Source organism: Lutjanus erythropterus, chromosome 22 (assembly GCF_056507025.1).
Source record: "Lutjanus erythropterus isolate fLutEry1 chromosome 22, fLutEry1.hap2, whole genome shotgun sequence".
Classification (NCBI taxonomy): domain Eukaryota; kingdom Metazoa; phylum Chordata; class Actinopteri; order Lutjaniformes; family Lutjanidae; genus Lutjanus; species Lutjanus erythropterus.
Genome location: NC_139338.1, coordinates 19,187,024 through 19,205,806, shown reverse-complemented (window position 1 = coordinate 19,205,806; position 18,783 = coordinate 19,187,024). Strand labels below are relative to the sequence as shown.

Genomic DNA, 18,783 nt, shown 5'->3' with positions numbered 1-18,783 from the left:
TATACAACTATTTTGATGAATTCCAAATTATTTATTTCGGTTTAAGTTTTAACATAAAATATAACTACATTAAAGGGATAGTTCGGATTATTTGATGTGGGGTTCTATGAGGTACTTTGAGTATCAGTGTATTTCCTACAGTGGATGCCGCTTGACATGCATCTTGTTTGGAGACCCTGTTCTGTGAACACGATCAGCAAGAAGAGGTATTTTAGCCACTTACAAAAGGTTGAATAAAAAATAAATAAATATTCTTTAAAGTGTACCACTTTACCTTGCCGTCAAACAGCCTTTTCTAACGGGAAAGTGCCGTTACATAACCCAAATATCACTCTCTCCAAACCAACCAAACTCCATAAGCAAATCAGTCATTTTAACTGGCAGAATACAGAGTTGCTGGTCTTCTGCTGCCTCAGTCGGTTGGTAAAGTGGTTTTAAATATTCTAAATATAGAGTGCCTCATACAACAACACTTCAAATAATCTGAACTGTCCCTTTACAGTATTCTAACCCAGACAAATACAGAGAAATTAAGGCATTCAGTTGTGAAAAGCTACAGTATATTTATGATTCTTCTCTTGGGTGAAGGTTATCGAAAGTAATCATAATACACTCACTACTTAAATCTTACAGAGCTACTGTGATCTGGCGACATTATTTACAGGAAATGATGCAGCACCTTTGTTTTCTGTCTGAGGGTCATCATTTAAGGCTGTTTGGGGAAGTTCGCCTTCATTGCATTCTGCCAAAAATCCCTTATTGGGTACGTGTAGGGGGGAAAATAGCAAGATTTCTGACAGAAAGCCCTGAAGGTTAAGGTCTCAGATGTGCTCGTTTAAGTTTGACAGGAGGTTTCTTGGTCATGCGGGGCAACACACTCCTTTGTGTGCATTTCTGGGGCAAAATAAAGACACAACTTCAGTCTATGACAAAGGTCCAAGAATGATGTCAGTGTTCTCTTAAAACGCTGCAAATGCAATGTCCAGGAAGAACTCGGTAAATTGAGTTTGCACTTCACTTGCAGCAGGCTTTCTTCTTTACGGGCTGAGCGCTGAGGGTGACTGTTGTGTCTCTCACCCTGTCCTCCTGCTCCATTAACACTCTGAGTGAAGACAGACAGAGAGAAAACACCTCTTGAGCCAGTCAGATCAAGTTGCTGGTGTGCAATGTGTCTGTTTCCTTGGCAACCATTATTGTCTCACACACTTATTTGATTCGCCGTCTTGATCTTACCTGGCCAGGTGTGTCAGGGACTCGGTCACATTCTTGGCCGTGTAGGCGCTGACCTCAAAGAACATCACCTTGTTCTCCTGCACAGGATAGTGAAAAGATATCAGTCATTTTTTACTGCACTCTGAGAAATAAGGGCTGTGGATCTCCCCAGAACCATCTACTTCTTATTCTGAAGAAGAGGTTCCTTAAGGGTTCTCTGTAAGACTAGTGTAGAGGCTCCATCATCTAGAGAACCCTCTTTGAAAAGAGTTCATGAGCGTTTTCTTTATCTAAATATGATAATTGTAACACTGGTTGTTAAAATGGTGGCTGATGATGATGATAATTTTTTGCCTCATGTGTAAAACACATTATGGTTCTTCGTAGAACCCTCAGAAGACCAGAGGGTTACTGGTGAAACCCTTATAAAATGTATTTTTAGATGGGTTTTAGATGAAACCCTTGATATGTAAAAGGGCTCTGGGTAGAACAACTCTTTGCTCACAGTATAAAATCGTCCACGAGCTTTGAATTAAACTCACATTAGCCAGTTGCTCAGCTTCTTTGAAGGACACCTCTCTGTCCTCGTCCATGTCCATTTTGTTGCCGAGAAGGAGGATGGGGATCCCTTCTCCTGCTGCTTCCTGACAAAGACCAGTCCAAAGACATAATAGAGCCTTTTTCACTGAGAACATTTTGACATGTCACATAGGAGAACCGCAGGTGTCCATAACAGAATTAATGATTACTCAATGTCATGTCTTACAGGGACACTCTGTGCTTTTCCCTCTATAATAACTTACAACATCAGCTGAGCAAAAGGATTATTATACAGACCTAAAAACATTCAACTAGTGAAATAAATGAAAACAGTAAGTGCGACATTTTGAGAAAACTACTAATAATAAACCGCTATAGTCTCCTATTCGACGTATGAAGAAGCAAGAATGACAGAGGACTTCCTCGGGTCAAAGGTCAGACCTGGACGTTGGTGAGCCAGGGTTGCACGGCCCTGAAGCTCTCCGCCACGGTGACGTCGTACATCACCACCACGCCGTCTGCCTTGCGGAAGAACTGCTTGGTTATGCTGCGGAACCTGTGGCAATGAGACCGACTGTCACCACGCTGACCTACTGCACACAACACGAAAATTAATTTGACTGTATATTAACTAATATTAGACTAATTGTTCACACTAATTACACACTTTTAATCTATTTTTCAAGTAATTAAATTTAGGTTTGCCCTTGTTTTCCTAAGACAAACATCAACTAAGATTATTACGAAACTCAGCTGCACATTTGCTGATGAAGAGCAGAAAGACAGCACACATTACACCAATTTTAAAGTCTCTGTATTGGCTTTCTGTGTGCATCAGAATTGATTTTAAGATACTTTTGTTGGTTTATAAAGCTCTTGACTAACGGTCTTAGTCCGGGCTATTTATCAGATTTGCTTTCTATCGTATAAACCCTCAGGTCTTCCGGCAGCGGCCTTTTAATCATCCCCAAAGTCAGAATAAAAACCCACGGTGAGGCATCATTTCATTATTATGGTCCACGTCTGTGGAACAGCCTGCCTGAAGACCTGAGGGCTGCAGTAAATGTTGAGAGTGTTTTAAAAAGCAACCTCAAGACCTGCCTTTTTAACCTGGCATTTAATTAAACTTTATTTATTTATTCATCTATTCATTGCCTATTTATTTATACATTTAGTCTGTTTATTGTTAGATGGTACTTTATTTATTTCTTATTATCTTACTTATTAATTTGCATTTTCTGGATTAATTAATTAATTTATTTACCTTATCTTTTTATTTTGAATTTTATTCTTCATCTGGTGTTTCCTCACGTATGACAGCGTTTCCTCAGTGCAGTTCCTGTTCCTGTTTTTATTGGGCGCTGTCATTTTAGATCTTTATTTAATTACAAAGTCATTGCTTTGGGAGTGTGAGCGGGGAGGGGGGTATTCTACAGTGCATGAATAACTGAACATGTCTGTAGCAATTAAAAAGAATTTCAAAATTACATCTACTTGCTATATGTAGACTTTGACTGTATTTTCTTAGAAAACTTTAAAATCTAAGTGTTAGATTAAAATATCTTTCTGGCTTCTCTTGTTCTGTGTCTCAAAAATAAATAGAAACTCACCTTTCTTGACCTGCTGTGTCCCAAAGCTGCATGGCCACCTGCATATTGTCCAGGGTTAGTGTCTTCACGCTGTAGTCAATACCTGATCAAGATCAGCATAACATAACCAGGATATATTAGTGATTACACTTCTCATATTTAGCTTAAATTTGATGGTACTCTGTCATGATAACTCAAACAATCAGATTTCTGTACTTTTGTGAGGGAAAATGTCTAAATAATGTTAAATTTGATAATATTCATCGTTTCTTGACAGGGTGACAGAGACAAAAATGTCCACCAGGGGGTCTAGCGAGGTGTGATGCAGGCTGAGTCTCATTTCAGAGGAGAAATGGGGGAACAAAGTGGAGATAACAAGGCTCGAGTGTGGGTTTGGAAAAGATGAAAGCAGGGAGAAAAATTCATCAGAAGTGACATAATCCGCAGTACAATGTGTGCCAGGGCTCTCAGACAGGCAGTGTGACTTCACAAGCCCTTTCATGTGATGCTAAGTCGCCCCCCGATCTTCTGTGTTAGCATCCACAAACGCACACACGTTACAGTACACACACGTGCCATTCGAATTCCTCCGAAACACTTCTGTACGTTCATGCAGTATTATTACAATGTTTGTCTTCTCACCCACAGTAGCAGTTGTGGAGGGGTGGAAACGGCCCTCACAGAAGGAGCGGAGCAGGGAGGTCTTGCCTACGCTGGAGTTTCCAACCAGGACGACTTTAAACAGGCGATCCGGGGCGAACAGACCGCCCTCTTTTGCGTTCTGAGCAAGACGGAAGAAATCAGTTGCAATCATGACCTCTGCAATAACTTCTCCACAGGTTATAACATATTTTGCTGTTAAAGGATAGTTCACCGCAAAATCAGAAATATCTATTTTTCCTCTCACCTCCAGTGCTATTAAACCATCTGGATAGTTTTGGAGATATTGGTCATAGAGATATCTATCTTTCTCCAATATAACAGGCTTAGCACTCTTGTGGTGCCAAAAATGCGTTTGAAAAACTCAGCAGCAATGTCTCTTTCTAGAAATCGTGACCTGGCCACGCAAGATAATGCACTGACTTTGATGTTAGCAGTTTCACTTACAGCTGCCAGGATCATGCTTGTGAGTGCACGAGATGTCAACGATAACGACAGCTAGCTGACTCCTTCTGGACTGGTGGCTCCCAATGAACATGGGAAGACTGGGACCGAACATTGCCTCCATGACCGATGGAGGTTTGACAACAAGGAATACAGTACAAAGGTGGTTTTCTTGTTGCGTTTGTTTCCTGACACTCCAGGGCTGAATCAGCTCAATCAGCTGCATGGCTAACCAAGTTAATGGTAGCTACTTCAGCAACAAATAAAGCTATTTTGCTATCAGGAAACTCTGCAAATGACCAAGGTACTGTATTCCTTGTAGGTCTTGGAGGCTGTGGTCGGTCCTGGTCCGTCAGTGTTCACTGGGAGGCTGCTCAGCCCGGTTCTGTTGCTCGCTGACAGCAGCTAAGTTAGTAGAAAGTCTGAACCAGAGTTCAAGCTGAGCCAGATTAGCAGCACTAAGCTAGCTTTTGTGGTGATGCATTTGGCAGATGTAGTAACTCCTCATAACAAGATCTGTGGACTTTCTTGAGTAACTGAATCATGATTTCTGGAAAGAGATATTGCTGTTGAGTTTTCCAAAGATACTTTTTGGTGCCACAAGTAAAGTATCATGTAGTTCCATTATATTTAAGAGAAGGCAGACATCTCGACAGAAAGTATCTCCTAAATTCAGCAGTTCAAACTATCTAGATGGATACACAACACCAGAGGCAAGATTTTGAGGTGAACTCTCCCTTTAACATCAAAACAAACCCAAACCTTGTTCGTACCTGTTGGGTCTCCTTCCCGACAGGCTGTCCTCTTGGCGACAATGGCGTCTTTTTCGAGGAGTATAAGCGGGATTTTATTGCCGCAGCAACTTCTCCCGACACAGGGACCAGAGGGTGACTGGAGGGTGGAGTGGTTGCCAGGACAACACTTGTTTCAACATCGCTCTGAGCCTCCTCTTCCTCCTCATCGTCCACCTCATCCTCCTCCTCGCTGAGCTGGTGCAGCAGAGGTTGAGGTCCTCCATGGAGCAGGTGGGGCAGGTGGTCCTCCTCAATGGAGATGACTCGACGGAGGGGCCACCCGTCCGGAGGGGCATCCAGGACCTCCTCTTCTACCCCCGTCTTCCTCTCAATTTCCACTTTCTTTGCTCTTACTCTGTCTTTTGCCGTCATCCTCTTCGTGGCGGCCGTCTTGCTGGGTGATTTTTTGGCCTTTGCCTTCACATCTTGCACTTTGGGAGGAGCAGGGTTGGCGTAACCGTTGGCCAACCCGAAGTTTTTCTTCACCGCAGGGCGTTGTTGACATGCGGGGGAGCTGACGGTGGTGGTGGAGGAAGGGGTAGTGGTGATGGTGTCATCCTCACTGCAGGAGGAGGAAGCAACAAATACGATTTGAAGGTGCTCTATAGGCAAGGCCTCCAGAGACTGGTAGGACCCGTCCACCAACAGTGGGGCTCTTTAAAAAACAGAGGAGAAACAGAGGATATACTCCATCAGTTCACTCGACTGAGATGAAAATCTGGACTCTGATTTTCGTCTAAAACCTAAAATGTTAATTTATTTGATTGTTGTCAGTGTTTAGAATCAGATATCCTCTGTTTTTCCTCCTCAGATACATGATTTCCACATCACACAGAGACTGAAATTCATCTTTGTCACACAGGAAACACTCTGACAGAGATGATTTGTGTTAAAGAGAACTGGGAAGATAAATGAGTCACCTTTTCACCGGCTGGCTGGTGTCATCAAATAAGTTGGCGAGGCCCGCTCTCTGCTTCTGCTTCTTTCTGAGCGAGGTTCGGGGCTTATTTAAAACAAAGAGGGATGTACGTTAGTGCCAAAGAGGTATTTTATCAGTCAGGTAATGTCATGACAGATGCCGCTGCAATGCAGTTAGATCAAACGTATACTCACTACACCGCAACATATGTCCCGCTCATCTTTTAAATGTTTGTTCATCTCTCTGGGAACAAGAGAAATTAATGAGAAAGATGGAATCTGCGGTAAGAAAGAAAGCACTGAAGCATTAAGAGCAGCCCAGTCTCTAACTTCGCTTACAACCAGATTTAAGAGGTTTGCCAATTAGGACTGAAGCCAAAAAGATTAAAACCAGCTACTGCCCAGGTTTGATTTGCTCTCATGGGATGTTTGTATCGTACTTGAGGAGGTCGAGTTGCTTCATGAGACTCTGTTTCTCCCTTTGAAGTCCCTCGGTGACTCTGTACATTTCCCTGAAACAAGACAGAACAACAAATACACGTGAAGCAGGAGAGGAGCGAGCCAAAAACAAGTTTCACATCTAACCCGATAAATTAAGGGCTTATTTTGACCAAACTAGAGTTGGTGATTGTTGGAACAGTAGAAAGAAAAAACAAAATGGTTTTGTTGAGTTTAATTTTGTTTGCTGAGTTAGAGCTAACAAGGAAATTAAGCTAGTCTTTGTTCAGTAAAGAGAGAAACTTGAATTGAAAAGGTATACGGTTGTAGTTTTCTGTTTAATAAGTAAGAACATGTCCTTTCTTGACATTTAGTGAGTTTATTTTGCTTCATAAAAATAGCTTCATAAAAATGGTGTTTGTTTGTGGAGATGATCTTGCTGCACAAAACATGTAAGTATCACCACTTATTTTGCAGAGGGAACTAGAACAATGCTAACTTACAGGTTGGTCGACCAAAATACATCATCCCTGCAGCACTCTATCACCTCTTGAGGTATAAAGTGGTATGACAAGACAGGACGGGATGGGGCTAGCTCATTAGCATGCTAACTTCAGTAGATATGTCTGCAACACAATATATAATGTCAAAACTGTTATTTCTTTTTCTTTTGATAATTTTACTTCATTTTAAATGTTTTAAACTAAACCTCTTACAAATTGCATCAGGTTTGGTTTAGGTTATACTAAGCAAATGTTAGGCATATGTTGGACATAGTGTGGAAAGGCTCTTAAATGATAAAACAAAATTTAAATATGAGCAATCTGTGCATATACCCACATCTCTTTCTCCTGCTGCAGCCGGGCGGCCTGCTCCTGCAGCATGGCCAGCTGCTCCTGGGCCAGCGTCAGCTCCTGGCTGGTGCTCTCCAGCGCTCGGGACAGCTCGTCGTTGGTCATCTTCAGCTTGACGTTCTCCACTTGGCTCTCCTGCTTCTCGCTGCTCAGCTCGTGGCACTGGAGCTCTAACTGGAGGGAGAGGGAAACATTCACGGGAGTGAAATGCACTAATGCTGCATGAGTGGACTTAAAGTCCATCTACAGAGGAGACGGGACTGTACGGCTGCTCATTAAACCCCTCCCTGCAAGAATTAATACCCTCACACACATTCTGAATCATATCCGTCTTGTGTTCTGTCTGTTTTCATTATAAATAAATGCGCAGGAGTTGCTTCTTAATAAAATATACTGCTAATAATGTCAAAGGTTTGTTTAATATCTAAATGTGTGAATGCATGTCACTGTTGAGTCGTGAGAAGTGTTGTAAATAAAATGCACTCACTCACCCTTTTCTGCTTCTGGAAAAGAAGTTCCAGCTCTTTCTCCTTTGAGGACAGTTGGTGCTCCAGGTCGACGCTGCGCAGCTGAAGACGCTCCGAGTCCTGCAGGGCCAGAAGAAGGTCAGAGGGTTGAGGAACAGGCACCGGAGGAATGAATAATAGTCTGTTTGATACTGACATCTACTCCTGCTCCCTCATCGAGTTTTGATTTATCTCAAAAGTTTACAGCCTCCTCGTGTCAAACCCTCCACCTACGTCATTCTGCACAGTGAAGCTCGATCATCCAAGCGAAGGAACAATAAGAAAAACACATTTTTGAGCAGAGGGGGACAAAACAATGTCAACATTTTGAAAAAAGAACAGGAAATTATCCCTCTGACTCTGACAGCTGTTAGTTTGTTGCTGCTTTGGTTGATTTTGTTTGTCTTGAGCTCTCGTACCTTCAATAGCAGCCTGTCTTTCTCGTTTTTGATCTGCGCCTCCATCTCTTCATATAAATAACGGATCTCGCTGTCGTGTGTTGCAGCTTTCCTGCAAAGAGGGACAGTAAATATTAGAGATATTACAATTCTCAAGGCTAACGGTGAATCGATGAAAGACTGATTGATGGATTTGATTTTTATTTTTATGTCAGGCACAAATAATGTGCTCAACCCAAACAGGCTTTTTGAAAAAAAAAATCAGACCAGAAACCAGAGTATCAACATAAATTACAAATAATACCAAAGAAATAAACAATCCTGATGTTTTGTCTAAGCTTCAGAAACAAAGATCACCAACTCTCATTCTATCCTCATCAGTGCACCAGAACATTTCCAGATTTTGAGCAGACATTTCATTAAATATACATATACTTAACTCATCCTCAAGGACAATACAGAAGTAAATATCATTCATTCTCCTGATATACATAACTCTCACAACCTGTCGTCGTCCTGGATGTTTTCAAATCTGCCCACTTCAAGGCTCAGAGGAAGGATGCACAGTGTGCATTTGTGTCGTATTTATATGTCGTCCATTTTCATATTTGGTGCTTCGTAATCCGCTACACACGTTCAATGTGAGACAGGTCTGGACTGCAGGCAGGTCAGTCCTGCACCCAAACTCTTTTACTATGAAGCTGCACTGTTGTAACACGTGCAGAAAGTGTCTTGACATTGTCTTGCTGAAATAAGCAAGACAATCCCTGCTTGAACAGGTGTTTTTGCTTGAACAATTACCCTGTTCGCCTTTTGAATGATCCAAACTGGTGTTTTTAGAGCATTCAAAAACTTTCCCAGTCTTTTGTCGCTCCTGTCCCGATTGTTTTCTAACGTGCATGCAGGAATTTATTTCAGAATGAGCGCATATTTACAAAAAACAACAAAGTTAATCAGATTGAACATTAATTACCTTGCCATTGTGGTGTATTCAACTGAATTCAAGTCGAAAAGCTTTTGCAAATCTTTGCATTCTGCCTGTTTTTTTTTTTTTAATCCGGGTTTTATTTTAAACCTGTTGACAACGAACCCTAATGATGTGCATTATGACAGAATATCTAGGAACAGAACAGAGTTGTTGTCTAGGCTGAGCTTAAGGTTGTATTTTTCCCTCTGTATCTGTAATTACATGTAAATGCTTGAACACACACACACACACACACACTAGCACACACACACATCAGCTGAGCTTCATTTTCAGAAGAATACTGAGTGGTATTTACATTCCCACTGACAATTGCTAAGACCCAAACAGCCAATTAGTAAAGTCTAGAGGAATAACAAGCTGTTGCACAGTACCATGCAGTGCCATGGGAAAAACACCATACCCATTAAATCACACTAATTTAAGCTGCAATTTGGCATTTTCTTCAAACATGTTGCTCTGCATAATCACAGGAGTAAATCTTTTGACCAACATATAAACTATGGATTTGACCTCTGCACAATATTCTTATTAATCGCCTCAAAAACTGACCGGTTTCTTCTCTGTGGTAATGCGGTGTTCCCCAGGGGTCAGTTCTCAGGCCCATGTTATTTTCTATTTAAATGCTTCTGTTGGGTCAAATAATTCACTGATGTAATATTAATTTTCTCTGTTAGGCGGATGATGCACAAATTTATGCTACACTGTTTGGTAGCGAGGACACTGAGACACTTTCTCATCAGTCCAAATCTCAGGTCCTTTTATTTTGGCCTTCTACCTTATAAGACAGCTTTACCATTTTTACTATATTTTGATTTATTTGGTCCTATTGTTAGATTTTATATTGTTATTTTTTATAGTTTTTACCTGTTTTATCTTGTTCAGTAAAATAATTTTTAACTGTGTTTTTAGTACCATACAAATAAAGTCTATTGTTATTAGTAATTATTATTACTATATACTTCTTACTGCTTTCATGTCCCCATCATGCATAATATTATTGGATTTCCAGACCAGCTGAAGGTGGTCAGACTTCAGAGCGTGCCTGCAGATTAGCGGTCATTTGACATGGATAAAGGGGGTTGTTCTATAGGTAAATCCATGCAAACGCTCTCAGGCTGCAGGGCTGACATGGGGCAGTAATGTAAACACACACACACACACACACACACACACACACACAAACCCACTGTTATGTCACTGATTCTTTAGGTGGCTAATGAGAGACAAGAATGTTTATGCTTTACATGGTACATACGATTCTTAAACGCTTTACATGTGGAAACCAATTGAGAATTGTGGCCTTTTTAACCCGGGATCCACACTCACTGTTGCAGCAGTAAACAAACAGCTCTTTAATCTCTGCGTTTCCAGTTTGATTCTCCTGCCTGCACGCCATATGTTAATGTTTTCCTTCTCTTTTCATTCCGTCCCTTCATCTTTTCCTTTGTTTTTTATTTTCATTTTCCGCCCAGAAGCACCAAATGAGGGAATATAGTCTCTTGGGTCGTTTTCCACAAAATGAGCTCTGCTTCCTTAAGATTCTTGTAACCATTGGACTATCCTGCACAGCAGTTCTCAAACTTGTTCCTGTCAAGGAACCCTAAATGGACACAGGTAGACCACAGACCACCATCTGAAAAGATGCTTATTTTTAGATTGTTTTCTATTTTATTTTAAGTTATTTATCTGTTTATATATAGGCTTATATTTTGCTAGTAAAATCCCATTTCTTCGGTGTCTGCACATTTTTCTTTCTTTTTAATTTCACACATGCATTAGAAAAGTAAACATCTGTTTCCAGAGTCAATAAAGTCCCTTTGAATTTGAATTTATTACAGAAGGTGCATGAAACCCATGATCAAAATGCCTTACAGTGCGTGAGGATCCAGCAGTTTGAGTCAAGCGCCAGCTGCATTTACTTGCCATGCTCAAAATTTACCTCTGGAGGGCGCTCTCCATCTCCTTCTTCTCCTGGTGGGCCTCTTTGATCTGGTGGGTGACCCTGGCCAGGAACTCCTCAAAGTTGGACAGGAGGTGAGGCTCATCTCGCCTGAGCTGGGCCCAGAGACTACGCACCTCGTGTGGACTGGAGAGAGGGAAAATGAGACGACACAAAGACAGAGAGTAGTCATATTAAACCGCACGGCAAATGTGGATCATGTCAGTCACATGGCGTGTTTTCATGTGCAAAACACAACGAAAAAAATGTATAAATATAAGTGATCAGACTCACTCCTCAAACACATTACTGGCCCCCAGGCTCTCCATCAGCATACTGAAGTGTCCCTCCTCCTCGTCTTCGACTGCTGACAGCTTGGCCTCCCATTGGCTCTGATAGAGGGCCTCCTTCACCCTGAAGACGGGGCCGGGGGTCTGATTTTGGTCATCTGCCACAGAGATCCTCCGGCCATGCAGGAACTGACCTGAGACACACAGATCGATGCGTCGGCAGCATCGGAATATTATCTTCAGCTTTAACTTGATGGTACATTTCCAGTAGATATGCTGTCATACTTCCTGTTTAGCTCTTGTGCTGATGCACTTGTAAAGGAACAATAATAATAATTAAAAAAAAAGGCAAGAGAGTGACGTTCACTCTAAAGACTGACACTACAAACAACTTTGTAACCTTTTGTAACAAGCACTTAACTTTAAGATAGATAAGTTCGAGGTTTTGGTAACAGAGAAAGAGCAGCAAAATCAGAACATGCTCTTTTTGGGGAATTTACAACAACGCTAATTTGGGAGATTAACGAAAGAGAGCAGTCTCAGATAGCAGCCGTCTCTGCCATCCGGCCTGCAGTGTGTAAAAGCAATATAAGAGCAGCCATATAGATTAAATAAGTTTGCTAACACCACCTTTAGCTACTGTCAACAAACACTTGCATTATCAAACATTAGTATGAACTACTGCTGGCAAACACTGCTGTTAACTTCTGTCAGTAGACACTACCATTAGCTAGTTAGTAAATTAGGTACACCTACAAATGGAAAAATGAAAGTTAGGACAGCTTAAATGTTATGCAAAGTTAGGAGAGTTTATTTAAGATTTTGAAAAGCCAATGTGCTTGTATAACACACTTTTCCTATCTTCAGTCAGAATTGGAAAATTGACTTTGGACTTTGTTCATCCTTTCCTGGATCAGGTCCCAAGTCTCATTTCCATGGTTAGAGTTAAGATAGGATCTTAAAGTCAAGCAAAAATATTTTTAGAATGAATTTTAGCTGCAAGTTAGGAAGTTTCTGTAACAGGATCTGGTTTGACCAAAGGTTACAGTGGCTAATGTTAGGAAACTTTAAATTGCTGCGTAAGTGTCATGACTACAGTTCTTTGACTCTTATTCACTTTTTCCTGTTACGCTGTGCTTTAGTGTTAGTATCCTGATTGTATCACTCGTAGCCACAGTGACTCTGTTTAGCTAGAATTACACAGTCTAGCTTTAAGCATTTCATAGGCTTAACATGCAAAATAAATAACATAACATGCATATTATTTTCCCTGAAAGAGACCATCTGTGTTTACGTTCACTGTTATTTTTTGCTGAGGTTCCACTTGAAGCCATATTTGACAGTCATAAGATAAAGTTCACATCAAAGTTCGCTGTATGATTGAAGCTAAAGGCCTCTGACAGCAGGACACCTACTGAATCCAGAGGAGAATGCCTCCAGTGTGAGGTAACCAGTGTGGTTGGTATCCAGAGAGTCAAACACATCCTCCAGCTCCTCCGCAGACAGAGGCAGCTCTCTGTGGAGCCTCTGCCAGGAAAAACACAAACACACAGGACCTTTAAATGTTTTCAAACTGAACAGGAATGATTAGCAGTACAAAAGAAGGTAAATAACTGACTATGGACGTGATAAAGAGTTAGATTAGAGAAGGATTAAGTTTTAAATGTGATTAAGTCATGGTTTAACTTTAAATGATGTTGCACCAAACTATCAGACTATTTTAAAATTTAGCAAGATTACCTTTAAACCTGAGGGACAGACTCAACCCAAATGGGTTTTATGATGCTTCTCACTTTCACTCCAGTTGATAATTCAGCCAAGTTTTTATCAGAGAAGGGGAAATCAGAGTTTCATTGCCGAGTCATCATGAATAGGCTAACTAGGCTAACTAGCTTTTGTTAACTTTGAAGCTAGATAGCTAGCAAATAATACAAAGTGTGTGCGTTTCTTTGGAAGCTTTTTAGCTTGATAGAAAACAATGATATGCTTTATTAACTTTCGGCTAGGTAGCAAACGATGAAACATCTTAGTAATATTTTAGCTAGCAAGCATAATATGTAACTTTTAAAAAACTTCCTAGCTAACTAGCAAACAATACAACATTTTGTTAACATCTTGGCCAACTAGCAAACAATGTAACATTTTATTAACTTTGCAGCTAGCTACCTAGCAAATATTTTAATGTGTGTGTGTGTTTTAATACCTCTTCTATTACTTCTTTGCCAGCTAGATAGGAAACAATGTAAGATTTTGATAACTTTTTAGTTAGCTAGCAAACATTATAATGTTTTGTTAGCTTTTCCGCTAGCTAGCAAACAATGCAAATTCTTTTTTTTGTTTTGTTTTTTTACTTTTTAGCTAGCTCATGAACAATATAACGTTTTTTGGTAGGTAGCAAACAATGTCACATTTTGGTAAGGAGCACTGATTAAACTATTTAATTTCAGGAAAATTTGGATTTACTTGTGTAACAGAGCTCTGCTTAATTTTACATCTGGATTTGCTCATTTTAAACCTAGTTTTTCTCAACTCTGATTAGATGTAATCTTTGTATAAATGAATATTTGCTGGTGCAGCCCAGTCTGTCACTCACATCTAAATGTCACATAAAAATGTGGAGCCCTACTCTGCTGTATCTGGCCGTGTTGTTATAACTCAAGCACAGAATAAACACTGGCACAAAGTGGATGTTTTATGTGTCACTGTAGAGGCTTTCTTGGAAACTCTCAACACAAACAACAGCAACAAAAGACGTGACGCTCACAAGGGCCGTGTCCTAATTAACTGACAACACAGCTCGGACACCGTTAGTGCTTTGAGGAGGCTTGTGTGTTTTGTTCCTGCCCGTGTTCTTCATTTCAGCCAATAAAGTGATGTGTGTGTGTGTGAGAGAGAGCTGAACCTATCTATGCTCATAAACATTTCCATCAATGGTGCTACTCTGCCACTTCAGCGGCTGTTCGAGTGCGTTGAGTGGGTGAAGGGCATCTTTAACAATGGTGATGTAACATTAAAAAAAAGTATAAAACCTCAGAAGCAAGTGTTTCCTGTTTGCCATTCACTGCCATTACAGCACCACAGGACACTAAATTATGCCACAGGTAAAAGCATGTCCTCTTCACCTATTGTTATTCTTCGTGGAGGCTTAATGCATTCAAAGAGCATCCATGCATTTTAAATGGAAGAATGAGAGACATTAAAGAGTGGCTGCGTGGAGGAAAAACATGCTCACAAAAAAAAACAAAACAAAACATTTTTGTATGAAAATCATTAATTAGAAAACTCAATGGTAAGATCTGATCTCGGGCCAGCCAGGTTCCAATAAGGCATGACAATATCTGTAACCCCTCAAGCACACAGACTGATTCTATTAAACTGGAACCAACCACAGGCTCCAACACACTCCATACAATCTCATGCAAGATTTCATGCAGCTCTTACATCTAGAAAAAATTAAATCTACAAAATGTTTGCAAACCCTTTCTACAGATGAGCCTAGATTAAATATGAGTTAAAACGGCACAACCGACCCTTCTCAAGTCCCGCCCCTTTTCAATCTGCACTCTACAGATGAGCAAAACTTGGTCCTCGGTCAACTTTCTCCTTTCTTGTTTTTTTGCGCTTATCGTTTGTATGCAGTCAAAGTTGATGACTGACTTATATGCCAGTGTCTGGCCCAACAATGATAACATTTTGTAGATATTTTTGGGTATTTTTAATGGTTTTTCAGAGTTTGTCTTTTTCTGGATAATTATTATAAAATGTTGATGACTCATCCTGCACCTGTTTAGCAACTTAAGCAACTTACTTGTTGCTAAAGTAGCTAACGGTAACTGTTAGCTGCCGTCAACAGTCAATAGAATCTAACTCACCGGCCTCCCAGTGAACACAATAGAGTGCTCGGGTTGTTTACTGTGTTTCTGGCTTTACTTGTTGCTAAAGTAAGTTAGCTAACCACTAACTGCCGTTGGCTTGTAACGCACTTTCAGTGCTCTTTGCTACTAGAAATGCCAATAAATGTTTTATCTCTGTTTTCACGCCTGTTTTTATTCATGTATTTTGTCTGATTTTTAATGTTTTGTTTATATTTGCACTAGAAGTACTTTTTCATTAAATTCACGTTTAACTCTGAAAACCACAATAAAGATTTGCAGACAAATAATAAGAAAATTCATCACCAACAATTTTGATAACTGATTGGGAAAAGTACCAACCAACTGCCACTATAATGTGAAAAATTTCCACTTTTTCTACCATTGTGGTCATAGATATAATATATGTATATATGTATTAGTTACATAAATATCTATGGCTTATGTTATTTGGACAATTCAAGCATTTTCAAAATATCACCTTGAGCTCAAATAATTTTTTGCACACTTCTGACATTTTATAGACACACTGATAAATTTATTAGTCAATAAAATATCTAGCAGAATAATCAGAAAGAAAATAACCCTGCAATATCTCTCCTGATCTCCAATAGTGTGCACACTTTACTAATGGGTTCTCAATCTTAGTCCTGTGGTTCTGAGACAAATTATTCCAAGGGACATACACAAGGGGGTCCTTTCTTTTTCTATCCTTTACTTGGAAAAAATTGAGACACACACTTTAACAACACACACACACACACACACACACACACACACACACACACACACACACACACACACACACAGCCTCCTCCTCTGACCCTCATGTCTGTTCGGGTGATGAAGCCTTTGCCCTCCACATCGCAGGTCCTGAAGAACTCCTTGGTCTTGTCCAGCAGGGAGATTCGACCCCAGTCTGAGCCCCTCCTCCCCGGGCTCAGTCCGATGCCGTTCACCCTGCCCTCCTCCTCCATGTCTGGGACTCTTTGTTACTCTTTGACGCTCGAGCGGCAGCACGGTGCGTAAGAAGGAGCGTGTATTTCAGTCGGGAGTGGGAGCAGGCATCAGGCCTCCTCACTGGCCCTCTGTCCGGTGCTCTGGGGCTCTCACAGTCGCCATGACGACAGAGTCAGGAAGTAGCATCAGATGATGAGATCGCGGATAATAACTCTGTGGCTGAAAACTGGCTGCAGGCTGCTGTGAGACAGAGAGAGAGAAAAAATATAAATACTAAAAGGAAGGAAGGAAGGTGACACTTTTTAGAAAACAACACTCTAACAAATAAGGGTTCCGAAAGGGTTCTTCTTGAGGTTCTACGCAGAGTCATTTTTGGGAGAAATAGTTATTCAAAGACCATTGAGTTCCTTAAAGAACTCTTTGGCCAAGGGGTCTTTGTACCATAATATAAAATGGTCCATGAAAACCCCTGAATAGCTTCCGGATAAAACCCTTAGAGCATAGTTAGGGTTCTGGGTAGATCCCCCTGGGTGGGTTCTAGATGAAACCCCTGTAATATAAACAGGGGTTCCTGCTAGAACTGCTTGAACGGGTTCTAGATAAAACTCTTGGAATATGAAAGGGTTCTCAGTTGAACCCCATGGGTGGGTTCTAGATACAACGCTTGGAGTATATATAGGGTTCTGGATAGAGCACCCTTGGTGGGTTCTAGATGAAACCCTTGAAATTTAAAACTGAATTGGTTCTTGATAAGTCCCTTGGAATATGAAATAATTCTTGGTAGAACCCCATTGGTGGGTTTTAGATGACACCCTTTTCAACTAAAAAGGGTTTTTTGGGAGAACCCCCTGAACGGGTTCTTCAGACCCTTGGAATATGAAAAGGTGAGTTCTAGATGAAACCTATGTAATATCAACCAAGGGGCGCTTGGTAGAACTGCCTGAATGTGTTCTACATAAAGCTCTTGGAGTATAGAAGATTTCTCAGCAGAACATCCTGAATGTGTTCTAGATAAAACCCTGGCAATATATTCAGGGTTTTTGGTAGAACCGTGTGAGTGGGTTCTCGATAAAACTCTTGGAATATAAAAAAAAGTTCTCAGCAGGACCCCTTGGTTAGGTTCTTGTGAGCACCTTTAGATGGTGGAAAAGTTCTGGAAAGAACCCCCGGACAGGGTTTTAAGTGGAACCATTATACCATAGATGGGTTCACTGTAGAACCTCTCATAGGGGGGTGCTCGGTGAAACCTTTCCTAGATAGTTCTACTTACAACCCTTTACATCGGGTTCTAGGTAAAACTCTTTGAAAAGGATTCCAAGTGGAACCTTTACAACAAGAAAAAAAGGGTTCTCCAAACCCTTTATGGTTCTAGTTAGCACCTGTATTTCTCACAGTGTCATAATACAACAGTGCCACACTTGTTTCATCGACTTCCCTTTTCTAAAGAGCCAACACACACAGTGGAACATAAACACACTGTGAAGGATTATCTTAATACCGTTCCATACAGAACACATGACAGCATAATGCCTGCAAGACCGCAAGTAATGTATCACCTCTGTGCTCTCGCAGACGGGTTCTTCGCTCTCAGCAGAACTTCATGACTCAACAAAGTCTTGAACCACTGTCCTGTTTCACAGCTCAGAGCCGGGCTGCACTCTGTCACGTCACAACACCTGAATAAGTTGCAAAAACTGAAATATGAGACGCTGATGTGTGATTCTGAAGCCAGATACTGGGTTTCAGCTTTGCACCAAACAAAACTTAATGTTAAAAAACTGAAAATTTGACATTAAATTTATTAATCTCCCAGTAGCATCTTCAAATAATACTCCCTTTATCCACAGGCCTCAGTTATGCAGAACAACAAAAACTTTTATACTCCTCTAAATATTAAGAAAAAGAAAAGCTTCTTTACAATAAAACTTTAAACACAGCTTTAACACACTCTGCAGCTGACTACAACCCCCTCCTTTAAATAAACCAGACAGAGAAGAAAAGCTCTTACCTTTTTTTAACAAATGGAGACACTGAAGGCTTTTTCCGCTCTCAGTATCAACAGAGCAGTGATCGCGCTCTGTGTTTAGGAAGTCTTGCCTCACAGATGAATGTCGGAGAAGTCATTCTGCAACCATGTGATGTCATGAGGAAGCAGGCCTGGGGCTTTGCAATCCGCACGCTGCCCCCACACTCAAGAGGGAGAGGTGAACTCTCTTTATGAGGGCTACGTGTTTACATTGCCTGTTACTATGACGACAGCAGCCATACAGCCACTAGTATCTTTAATATTAATGTGTGATTGACCGGGGGTTTAAGTGGCTGCTTGGCATTATCAAAGTTCAATCAGAAAATTACAGACTTACAGAGTTATTTTTAACAGT

General features: G+C 40.8%; 1 protein-coding gene across 1 annotated transcript; it reads right to left on the bottom strand.

Moving 5' to 3' along the window:
- Positions 1 to 10: 10 nt before the first annotated feature.
- Positions 11 to 18,547, bottom strand: cracr2ab (calcium release activated channel regulator 2Ab). Its single transcript, XM_084710799.1, has 18 exons — positions 18,411 to 18,547; positions 16,267 to 16,642; positions 12,986 to 13,097; positions 11,575 to 11,764; positions 11,281 to 11,427; positions 8,375 to 8,465; positions 7,941 to 8,036; positions 7,436 to 7,623; positions 6,598 to 6,669; positions 6,353 to 6,401; positions 6,160 to 6,242; positions 5,219 to 5,894; positions 3,984 to 4,122; positions 3,363 to 3,444; positions 2,194 to 2,308; positions 1,755 to 1,856; positions 1,234 to 1,310; positions 11 to 1,102 (listed from the first exon to the last, which is right to left on the bottom strand). The coding sequence occupies exons 2-18, from the start codon at positions 16,417 to 16,419 to the stop codon at positions 1,015 to 1,017; spliced, it is 2,460 nt and encodes an 819-aa protein (XP_084566925.1). The 5' UTR covers positions 16,420 to 16,642; positions 18,411 to 18,547; the 3' UTR covers positions 11 to 1,014.
- Positions 18,548 to 18,783: the final 236 nt, after the last annotated feature.